Source organism: Lygodium microphyllum, chromosome 21, assembly GCF_053477565.2.
Source record: "Lygodium microphyllum isolate KBCC chromosome 21, Lygodium_microphyllum_v1.1.10, whole genome shotgun sequence".
NCBI lineage: Eukaryota > Viridiplantae > Streptophyta > Polypodiopsida > Schizaeales > Lygodiaceae > Lygodium > Lygodium microphyllum.
The window spans coordinates 104680142-104691555 of record NC_141155.1 but is presented as its reverse complement, the minus strand read 5'-3'; the positions used below and the strand labels follow the sequence as shown (position 1 = coordinate 104691555).

At 41.7% G+C, this 11414-nt stretch overlaps 1 protein-coding gene across 8 annotated transcripts in view; it reads left to right on the top strand.

Annotated features, from left to right (window-relative positions):
* The first annotated feature begins 474 nt into the window (after positions 1–474).
* Positions 475–11414, top strand: part of LOC148018378 (uncharacterized) — a 118774-nt gene continuing 107834 nt past the window's right edge. For 2 of the 8 annotated variants that reach the window (XM_087661400.1, XM_087661401.1), the window contains exons 1-3: positions 475–805; positions 1008–1610; positions 1903–2098. In XM_087661400.1, coding sequence (XP_087517526.1) covers positions 1435–1610; positions 1903–2098 — 372 coding nt within the window. In that variant the 5' untranslated portion in view covers positions 475–805; positions 1008–1434. Of the gene's footprint in view, positions 1611–1662; positions 1705–1902; positions 2099–11414 lie in introns of those variants that run through there. The other 6 variants (XM_087661399.1, XM_087661395.1, XM_087661398.1 and 3 more) reach the window with 6 other exon arrangements.

Here is an 11414-nt window from a genome sequence, read left to right as displayed (position 1 = left end):
GGACTCCCTGCATGTTAGATGAGTGTGGATGACCATTAAAAAGTGGCTGAGGAAAGCGAACCTGAGGTTTGAGTTTGGGATGATGAATGCATTTTTTGCTGACCATTCCAATTTTGATGTTAGTTCTCGAAATCTCATTAGCCTAGTAATTGGAGTAGCGCTGAAATTTATATGGTATAAGTAGAATAATATGGTATTTAGAATTTAGATTAGAAGAAGTGAAGCTGCGCTTCCTAATAACAGTCTAAACCAGCTTAGAATTGAAGTCCTAACGGCTGTAGGTAGCTGCATGAAGAAGTCTTCGATGCATAGGCTCTTTTAGAGAAAGTTCAGCATGTTGGTTTGAAGCCTCTTGTTACATCTATTAGATGCTGTACTCACTTTATCTTTTTGTTTGAAATATAACTTTACCGCATTTAAAAAAAAAGTTTTTTTTGTCAAAATAAATATGGTCGGATGAAAGGATGGATATACGGCGGCTTCGTTTCGTCTGACGTTCGCGAGACAGCTCCGAGCGTGAGCACGCTGCACGTAGCCGAGACTGTGCAGGCCTCAATGTGGCGAGGGCAGAAGGGAGCTCGATGCTGTGGAACGCGCGATACGCGTGAAAGGATGAAAAGAGAAGAAGCCCGAAGAGGAAGCAGAAGAAGCGGCGATGATATATAAAAGTACAAAAGGCGTGGCCCGGAGGCGAAGAAGAAGCACTGATGGTGTAGGCCTATAAGAATACAAAAGGCGTGGCCCGCGTAAGCCACCTGAATCCCACTGGCAGACAGTGCCATCCTTCTTGATCAGCCATCTTCCTGTACGCTGTAGCGTCTCTCTCTCTCTCTCTCTCTCTCTCTCTCTCTCCGCTCATATTCTTCCGCGCGTGTTGCGCAGTAATGGAATAACAAGAGGATACGTGTAAAGAACCGAGAACCTCTCTCTCTCTCTCTCTCTCTCTCTCTCTCTCTCTCTGTGCTCCGCAACATTGCGGGCTTTGACGCCTGCTTTTGCCTGTGCAGCTTTCCCCTTCTCCGTGACGTGCCTCAAATTGGACATATAAACAAGCCTGTCTGAGACGAGGAGATCTGCCAACATTTCATCATCATCATCATCACCACCACCACCACCAACACCCTCCGGTCCTTCCCCTCCCCCTTCGCTTCAGCTTTGCCTTCCTCAACTTGGACATAAATAGGACTGTCTGAGATGAGGAGATCTGAAACGAGGAGAGCTTTGCCTGCCTGAGAAATGCTTTGTCGGCTCGGCTTGCATTTCAATTGGACATTAGAAGGGACGGTGACCAAGGCTGACCGAGAATTTTGATCATTTTCGCCGGAATCCGAAGCTGCATTGGAGATGCATCTAGCATTTCGATAATTGTGGCAAGCCAAGGGGTTGATCGAAACGCAGATTTCATCGTGGCTACCTTTGACTGACACCGAATTCATGAGGAGTGCAGGGCCTGACTCAGAAGTGGAAAAGAAACAGCCTAACGTTGAGTTTGAACCAGGACCCGTTCCGCCCTTGCGGCCCGTTGATAAATATGGATTCATTAAATCTGACCCGCTTAATTCTCCCGCAGAGATCTCTACAAAGTGCAGACCAAGGAATGATCGAGAAAGGTACTCAGCATACTTGTTCCTTTGGTGTACACTCGTAAGATAAAGTTCCCGCAGAGATCTCTACAAAGTGCAGACCAAGGAATGATCGAGAAAGGTACTCAGCATACTTGTTCCTTTGGTGTACACTCGTAAGATAAAGTGAGGAGGATTCAAATTGAACCTGCCCTGACTTCACACCCTGGATTGCATGAAATCGTTAAAAGAGTGACATGATTATTTATCTGAACACCTCATGGACTTTCGGATCTTTTGCCTGGGACTAATGAGGGTAATTTTATGACCTCTCTATTAGGGAAGAGAAGAGACTGAGGAAATGGCGAAAAATGATTGGAGTTGGTGGTGCTGATTGGAAACACTATGCCAGACGAAAACCCAATGTTGTAAGAAGGCGCATCAGAAAAGGAATTCCCGACTGCTTGAGGGGCCTGGTCTGGCAGTTGATCTCTGGAAGTCGGGACTTACTGCTCATGCATCAAGGTGTTTATGAGGTATATATGCTTTTTAGATGTCTGTAGCTGCTAGCTTTCATTGGATTGTGCTGACTTCCATTGGATTGTGTAGAAGCGATCCATCACTGGTAGTTTGTCTAAGAGTTTGAGCTGTATGCAAAGATGAAACAGATATTATGTTTTTTAGACAGTATGTGGAGATGGTCTGGTTAATCACAATACGGGGCTATTATGCTGGAATTGATGGTGGAGGCTTCCTGTTTCAAAGATTCCCTTGTCATATCATTCACAGCTTTGCACTTAAGATTCTCTCACAGTTCTCTTCTGTTGAATCAAACTTCTAACAGGTTCTTATAAAATCAGCTTTCTATGGTCATCAGGTACATAAAGACTTATTCTAGATGTTATGAATATGGAAGAAGTTGGAATATATAATAGGAGAGGAACATCATCAGCAGTATGATCCCACACAATGATCTTCCATCATGAAAGCATGATTTTACCTGAGTTTGAGCTAGTTGAATCACAAACAAGTCCTCATTAGCATGTTAGGAGTTTGCTCAATCTCTTGAGCGAGTTGAATCACAAACAAGTCCTCATTAGCGTGTTAGGAGTTTGCTCAATCTCTAGTTTCTAGGTCACATGATAGCTTTTGCATTATAAGAAATAGTATGTTTCAGTTACGAAATAACTTGTTTGACTTGAAACATTATAAGAATTGCTGTTTTGCATGTCTTAGAATGGGAAAATGTGAGTTACCATGACACATAGAATTTAAAAGGAGTTTGAGGGACCTGTCTGTAATTTGTAAATGATCATCGCTTGTAGGAGCTACACACAAATGTTCTATATGTGATTGGGGTCTTTTAACTTTGCTGCTGTTTTTTTAAACATGAAAATTTTGACTGGTTCTCATCTCTTTGCTATTTAATGTTACTTGGTCACATATACATGTTTTTCCCTGCACCTTTTCTTCATTTTGTCCTTGGGACACTGGGTGGGGGGTTGGGGGGGCGTGTTGTTGTGCCCCCTAGCCCACCTCAGGCATTCCTGTAGCCACAATTGAGTATCCTGATATTCCTTCCTGTAGTCAACCTACAATCACCCTGTGTTTTTGTAGTGGCCGTGGGATTTTTTTGGAGGGAGGGTGGTTCCAAACATTCGTGTCTCCAAATCTCTCTTATTGAGAAGGAATAAATGACAAAGTCGAAGAAACTTACCATCCCAAGTTCAATGGCAAGCAGGATGGAAAACTTATTGACACTTGGCTGAAGAAGGTGGATAATGTCATCATCTTCAGATGGAAACAGAGGGATTTAATTTGGGTGCTTTGATCCTTAAGCCATCTTGAGTGTCCCCATATTCCTTCCTATAGTCACTCTTTCAATGTCTCTCCCAGATCTCATATACTGAGAATTAATAAGTGGTGATGGCGAAGAAACTTACCATGCCAAGCTCAATGGCAAGCAGGATGGAAAGCTTGTGTACACTTTGGTGAAGAAGGTGGATAATTCTTAGAAAATGAAAGCTGTATTTGAGCTTTTTAAGCTGTGTTTGCTGTCTAGTTTTTGTTTTTAGTTTTTTTGCTGTTTTCATTTTTGTTTTTAGCTTTTCTGGCAGCAAGAATGCCATATTACAAATCTGGCATGTGAGGAGACAATTTGTTTAGGCAGTTGTGGCAGGTATCTGCTTAAGTGTGATTGCTGCTTTCAATGGCATGGCTAAAATCTGGAGTCATATGGAGCTATCCTGCAGTTATGGCTGCTGTTTGCTCAATCATTCCTGCTTATCAGGCACTTGTGTCGCTGTCACATGGACGATGGCAGTGGCAGTATGCATGCTCACTGCTGTAAGTAATGTGACAAGAGATTTGAACTCCACACTGCTGGGTGAATGGGGGTAGCGTGCTAGTTTTGCGCTTTTGTGCTTGCGCTTTGGGGCTGTTTCTGCCTGTGTAGCTTGCAGGTGCAAGTTGCTAGTATCAAAAGATTTAAGTTATCTGATGGATTCTAATGGATCTAAAATAAATATTAAAGAAATATTGGAAGGGGGTGCAAATGTTTTTGGCCAATCTGGTGTTAGGTGTTTGGGTGGATTGAGCAATTGTGGAAGAGTAATCTAGCTCCACTTGTATTCTGCTTTTTGAAGTGTTATATTTATATGATGGTGCTAAGTTGTAACACATTTTAATTATCCCTTTCATTGGTTCCGTTTGCTGGGACCTCATCAAGTTTCTCAAGGAGGTGGGCCCGTGTTGGTTGAAAGCAGATCAGACAAATTTGGCATGCTAGAAAGTGAAGAGAAAGCGAATTCCCTTGATTCGGCATGGAAGTCATCTGTGGATGAAAATGAAGAGCTGCCGCTTGCTTCTGAGCAACAACAACAAGATGATGTGGCATAACAATCTATGGAAGCCACTGCAGGAGATGATGATAATGTACTTGAGGCTCTTGTGCTTGTGCACGGTTCTTTGAATGTGCATGTAGACACCTCATGTATATTCTTCAAATGTGGCCATGAACGTATAGTTTCAACCTTATAAACATTCCCAAAGTCCAAAGCAGCAGCACACTCCTCTTGCATGACTTTCAACTCAATGTGATAAGCCATTGTAATTGCTGAAATTTGAGGCTTTCTAGTGAGTGCATCAGCCACCACATTTCTCTTGCCATCTGCATGCACAATTAGGAAGTGAAACATAGAGAGAACTTGCCCATCTCATATGCTTCTCGGATAACTTAGTCTACGTAAACAAATAACATAGTGTTTGATGATTAGTTTGCATAGTGAAACTTCCCCTAAAAGATAGCATTTCCATGTAGACAATGCATGAATTACAAGAGGTAATTCTTTCTCATAAACTTGCAAATTCTTCTCTGCATCATGGAGAACACGACTCTCATAGGCAATAATCACACATCCATCTTGCATCAAAACATGCCCTATGGTGTTAATACATGCATTACATTGCACAACAAATGACTTCTTGAGATCTGGCAACACAAGCACTGGATCTGAAGTTATCTTTTCTTTTAACTCATCAATTTTGAAATTTCCATTGTTGTCCATCTAAAGGATATATCTTTCTTTTGCAAAGCATGCAACGGAGAAGCAATTTTACCAAAATGACGAATGTACTATCTATAGTATGAGCAAAGTCCCAAGACAGTGGAGACCTCATGCATATTTTTCAAATATGGCCATGAATGTATAGCTTCAACCGTAGTAGGGTCCATGTGTACGCCATCGATTGATACAATGTGCCTCTAAAAGTGAGTCTCATGCAAAGAGAATTCACCTTTTTTATTATTAACAGCCAGCTAATGCTTCCTTAACTCATTGAACACTATAACCAAGTGTTTTCAACATTCCTCTTCATTCTTTGAATAAACAATCATGTCATCAAAGGATGTATACAGAAATGCTCTATAGAGCCCGAAGATTCTATCCATCATGTGGCTGAAGGCAGCTGGAGCATTCATAAGCTGAAATGGCATAAGTAGAAACTCTTGTAAACTGAAGAAAGTGTGAAAATTTGTCTTAGGCACATCCTTAGGCATAACGTGAGTCTGATGATAATCACTTTTTAAGTCTATGCGACTGAACATGGTAGACCCTTGCAATCTATCCATGATATCATCGATCCTAGGCATCGGAAAATGATTCTTGATCGTGATCTTATTCAAGGCTTAGTAGTCCATGCGCTATGAGCCATCCTTTTATGCAGCACCAATACTAGAGAACAATATGGAGATGGGCTGGGCTGAATTGGCCCCTTTTCTAACAGCTCGCTAACTTGGCTCATAATCTCCTCCTTTTGAGCTGCACTTAGCCTAAAAGGTAGCTTATTCAGAGGGTTTCTGCCTTGAGTACGCAGTATCAAATTGCTAAATAAAGGTCAAGGCCTTTAGTTTGTCTTGCACACTCAATACTTTAAACTTCACTCCTTTGCCACCCTCATTAAAGTCTTTTGCCTTCCCTTTTGGAGGCACATTATCGTAAACAGGTGGTTGCAAAAGGGGTACATTGATTGCAAATACATCATGACCAGCATTAAATGGAGCATTCATATGACAACATTCATTTCATTAGCCCCAGACACACTAGGGGTTAGCAAATGCATTCGCAAACATTGACATTTGTGCAATAGGAACCATTTCAATACGATTATACATTGTATTATGCATATCGCCAGCCATTCTTGGATACATTAGACCATGCATTCCATGCATTGCTTGTTGCATACCATAAGCATTTGGGCCATACATTCCATGCATTGCTTGTTGCATACCATAAGCATTTAGGCCATACATTCGCATGGCTGAATCATGACCAGCCATTGCCTTGGATGCCCAACATTGGGATGCATACCTTGCTGTCCAAAAGTCATCAGATTGGCATTTACATGCATTTGCTACCCTTGCCCAATTGCCAACATTTCCTTTTGCTCATTGTTAGCATTTTGTGCCTCTTGACGTTGAGCTATCTCACCTTTTGGGAACTCGTGCTCTGTCTTGAAGCTTTGGATGATGATTTCTTCTTTTTGCCCTTGCTGTCCTTTTTTGGAGAATGTAAAAATTCCACAAATTGAGGATCCTTTGCAAGTTGTGCAAAGATATTTGCTGCTGTTCTCAGTTTGTGCCTTAATTTGGGCATCATAATCATCTTCTTCTTGCTGGTTATCCACATTTGGAGGCCTTGAAGGACCTGCCTTATGGTCAAATCCAACATTCTCAACATGCTGCCCATATTGTGTGCTGAAGTGAGTGATACGGAATGGAGATGCAATGATCAGTGATGGCGATGGCAGATAGAGAGAAAAATGTGAACTGCAGTAGAGAGTAGTAGAGTGAGAGAGATGCATGATGTGTGGGTACAATAGAGTGTACGTCTTTTAGGTTTTTTGAGATAGATATATAAAAGTAGAAGTGCTAAGGGTACGTTCATACCTGTGCACATATAAAAGGCATGGTGGCCCTCTATTCCCAACAACCTGCCACCTAAAGGGAGTGTGCCTTAAGGTTAAGGAAATGAATCAACTAAGTCTAAGTATGTACAAAGCTAAAATATGTATACTATCCAACTCCCATCCTTTGTCGGCAATGAGCAAACTTGCTTTGTTGGAAGACCTTTGTGAGAAGATTTGTAGGGTTATCATCTGTATCTACCTTGATAAGCTCAATGCTTTTGTTGTCAAGTACATCCCTAACAAAGTGATACTTCACTTGTATGTGCTTCGTCTTTGCATGGAAGACGGGGTTCCATGCTAGCATGATAGCATTCTGACTATCACAACAATGGAGGACATGGATCTCACTAATGCCAAGCTTTCCCACTAGATGTGAAAGCCATAAAGCCTCCTTGCATGCCTCAGTGGCAGCCACATACTCTGTCTTTGTAGTAGTCAATGCAATACGCTTCTGTAGCCTATGCTTCCCAATGCTTTTTGTCAAGATGTGCCATGTACTTGCTAACTACTCCCACTATTTTTGGGTGTAAAGGCCCTTTTGCTACTTCCGTGTATATATTTTCTTGTATATGTGAACACACCCTTGCGGGTGTAAGTGTATCGTACCCCAAGTATAAATACATTCTTTTATTCTTTGTGTGTACCACACTAGTACACACCCATCTTTCGAATCTCCACTCTCTGCACTGCTGAGTACACCTTGATTGACGTACACACTACTTGAGCACTTCCTCTTGCATCCTTCAAACTGGTATCAGAGCTTCGGCAAGAGCGTGCGCACTTCCGGAGAACCGTGTAGGTCAGTCTTTACGTGTGTGTGTGAGCCAACAGGCAGCTGAGATCAATCAGTGGTCAGTTTGACCAGACAGTAGTTGGCGTTAAGTGCAAGTCATGTTTCTTGCAGGCTACAGGCACACAAGTGACAGGCAACATGCTGGTAGGCGACAAATAGGTTTGTGACAGGAAGGAAGGTGACGAACAGGCCTGCGACAGTAGTTTCAAGGCATGAACAGGTCAGGGGCGACCAGATGCAGCACCCTGGGCCAATGTTTCAGCTGGTAACAACTCATAGGCAGTCGATGGTCAACAGCTGGGCTCTTCGACAAAATTTCAGCCTTTTTTTGACATTTTTAAATTCTTTTTCAGCAAGCAGGCCCCTTTTTCACTAATGGGGGTTCGTGCCGTAAGCAGATTTATGTTTGGAAATTTGGGACTTTTCCTAGATTTGATGCTGGTCATGCAGAACAGTGACATCTAACCCAGAAATTGCAGACATTGTGTGCATTTGCTTCAAAAATTTGGGGCTTTTCTTATACAAGTGAAATTTTCCTCAGCTGAGCCAATTTCACTGTGATTTATGCACATTTGGACCCCAAAATTTGGGGGTTTTGCAGAATTAGTGAAATTTCTGCAATATTTGTCCATATTTGACACTTGGGATGATGTATTAATGCAATTGGGGCAGATTTATTGCAAAAATTTTGGGGCTTTTCACATTGGTGATGCATTTTGAGCCAATTTGTGCTTTGACACTGAAATTACAGCAGATTCACTGCTGAGTGGGAGAAATTTGGACTTGAGATGTATTAAATGTTGTAAAAGGACAGTTTCTCTTGGTACGTGTATTGCTGAATGCTCATTATGCAGTGAAATAGTGGTACATACAACACTTCGGTTATTGCATTTGGGCGTTACAATGATGTATTATTGAAGTGGGAGCTGTCATTTATGCATATGTATGAAATTTGATTCATGTGCATGCTGTAATCAGCTCTTGGGACTGAAATTGCAGCAAAATATCTGCTTCTTGGACACCTTTGGAAGTACAAGTGTGTGTACTTGCTCTTACATTTAGCAACCTTGCCATTGGCTGAAAGTATTCAGCATTTTATTGCAGTCTTTTATTGCTGAAGATGACTGGCAGTTCATCTACATCTGATACAAAGAATCTTTTGAGATTCACAAATTTGATGGCAATGGCTTTGATTTTTGGAAAGATCATATGCAGGGTATACTTTTTTTTTTGAAGGGTTGTGATGATGCTTTGGCAGGACATAAGCCTATTACTTTGCCAGATGAGGATTGGGCTAAAATGAATAAGAAAGCCATTACTTACATTAAAATGGCTGTCACAGATGATATCTTGGTTGATATCAAGGGACTTACCACTGCTTATGCAGTTTGGGAGAAACTCAAGGCTACGTATGAGAATACAACTCCTGTCAATTAGGTCCATCCCATGCGAAAGTTGGTCAACTTGAAGCTTGATAAGTCTAAGTCCGCCTCAGAGTATTTAAATGCTTTCATTGGTATAATGAGTCAATTACAGGACGCATGCTTGTTGGCTTTTGATCGTAAGCTGAAGGCTATTTTCTTGCTCATGACTTTGCAAGATTCATGGGAAGCATTGATTGTGTCATTGAGCAACAACTCCAACTTGACATTTGATGGTGTGCGTGGTTCTATTCTCAATGAGGAGATTAGATGCAGGGCAAGTGGGAAAAACAGTGGATCAGTCTATAATGTAAGAGGACGAATTGAAAAGAGGTCAAATGCTACAAACAAGAACAAAATCATAGCAAAAGCAAAGAAAAACAGCAAGATGTTACTTGCTCTATCAGCGTGGACGCAAAGGGCATAAAAAGCCTGATTGTAGGTACTATAAAAAGGAGCAAGAACGCAAGAAGTAGACTGATGCAAAAGGCAAAAAGAATGAGAAGACTGGCAGCTCATCCCTAAGAAACAGAATAGGCAAATGTGGTATCTAATGCTGTTATTGAGGAGATAGAAGAAGATAAAGATGACGATTTGCTAGTTGCATCCTTAGATCCATATGCTACGACAGTGGAAGACATGTATATCACTAAAAGGGATGTGATAGATGCCTTGTTGTCTGCTCATGATGGTTTGTCATAATCATGGATTGTTGACAGTGGTGCTTTATTTCATGTAACTCCATCTTTGGAGTGTTTTTCTTCTTATACAGAAGGTAACCTTGGGAAAGTTTACCTAGGGAATAACCATATATGTGATATTAAAGGAATGGGCACCATATACCTGGCTCTTGAAAATGGTTAGGAATTGATTTTTCATGATGTTTGGAATGTACTTCGCATTAAGAAGAGCTTGCTTTGTGTTGGGTAGCTAGATAGCAGGGGTTACTTCACTACCTTTGGTGGTGGAACGTGGAAGATATAGAAAGGATCTATGCTAGTCACTAGAGGCGGTAAAAAGGAAACTCTATTATCTTCATTGCAAGGCACTTCGTGAAAAGTTTGTTGCAGTTGCAAAAGTGCAGTTACACATGGAGTTACGGCACAAGCATTTTGGACACATGAGCCAAAAGGTTTTATAAGCACTTTCTTTACTTGCAAGAGTTGATGCGAAAAACTCAAAGCTTGACTTTTGTGATGATTGTGTTTTGGGAAAACATGTAAAGAGTTCATATTCTTATGGAGGCTCTAGGAAGGCATGTATTTTGGATTTAGTCCATTCTGATGTATATACCATGCCAAAAAAACTCATAGTGGTTTCTATTAGATGACCATTCTAGAAAGCTATGGGTTTACTTTCTTAAGCAAAAAAGTGAGGCATTGGATGCCTTTAAAAAGTTTAATGCATTTGTTAATACTCAAAAGGACTTAAAATTAAAATGCATAAGAATAGACAATGGGGGAGAGTATTGTGGGAGCTCTCGCTCAATTGCCAAGACCCACGGACCGCTTATTGCTTCAAGCGTTCCAAGCCGAGCACTAATGGCTACCTCTCACATAGCCGACGCGCCATCCATATTTACGGGTGTAGTGAGCTTACCTCCATGTTGATCGAGTTACCTTCTCTTCCACGCACTCCGGTAGCTCCACGATCCAAGTGCAAGCTTCAAGCAAGCTGCATCCTCAAGCTCCACACTTCAAGCTCCATTGCCGCGAGCAAGAGAAGAGAAGAGAAGAGAAGAGAAGAGAAGAAGAGAGGAGGAGATGGAGAGCTTCTCCTCCCCGGTCCCTCACCCTCACACACTCACTCCCTCACACTCTCACATTCCCTCTCTCAAGCACAAGCTCAAGCTAGCAATAAGAAGAAGAAGAAGAAGAAGAGGAGAGCCACTTTTGGCCATCCACAAGAATGAGCTTCTCATTTACTTTTCAACTTAATATATAAAACCCTAAATCCCTTTTGGGTGGTCATCCCCTTATTCCCTTTTTTACATGGCCGGCCGTGGCCTAGGCCCTTTTTCCCATTGTCCTCCTATCTTCCTAGCTTCCTTCCTACCGCTCATCTATCTTTACAATTTGCACGGGTGAGAGCTCTGCACTCTTTAAAATAAATCCTGATGCGCCTTGTGCTCTTTACATGAGTATTAACTTGCGCTCCTCTTGTGCGCATTTC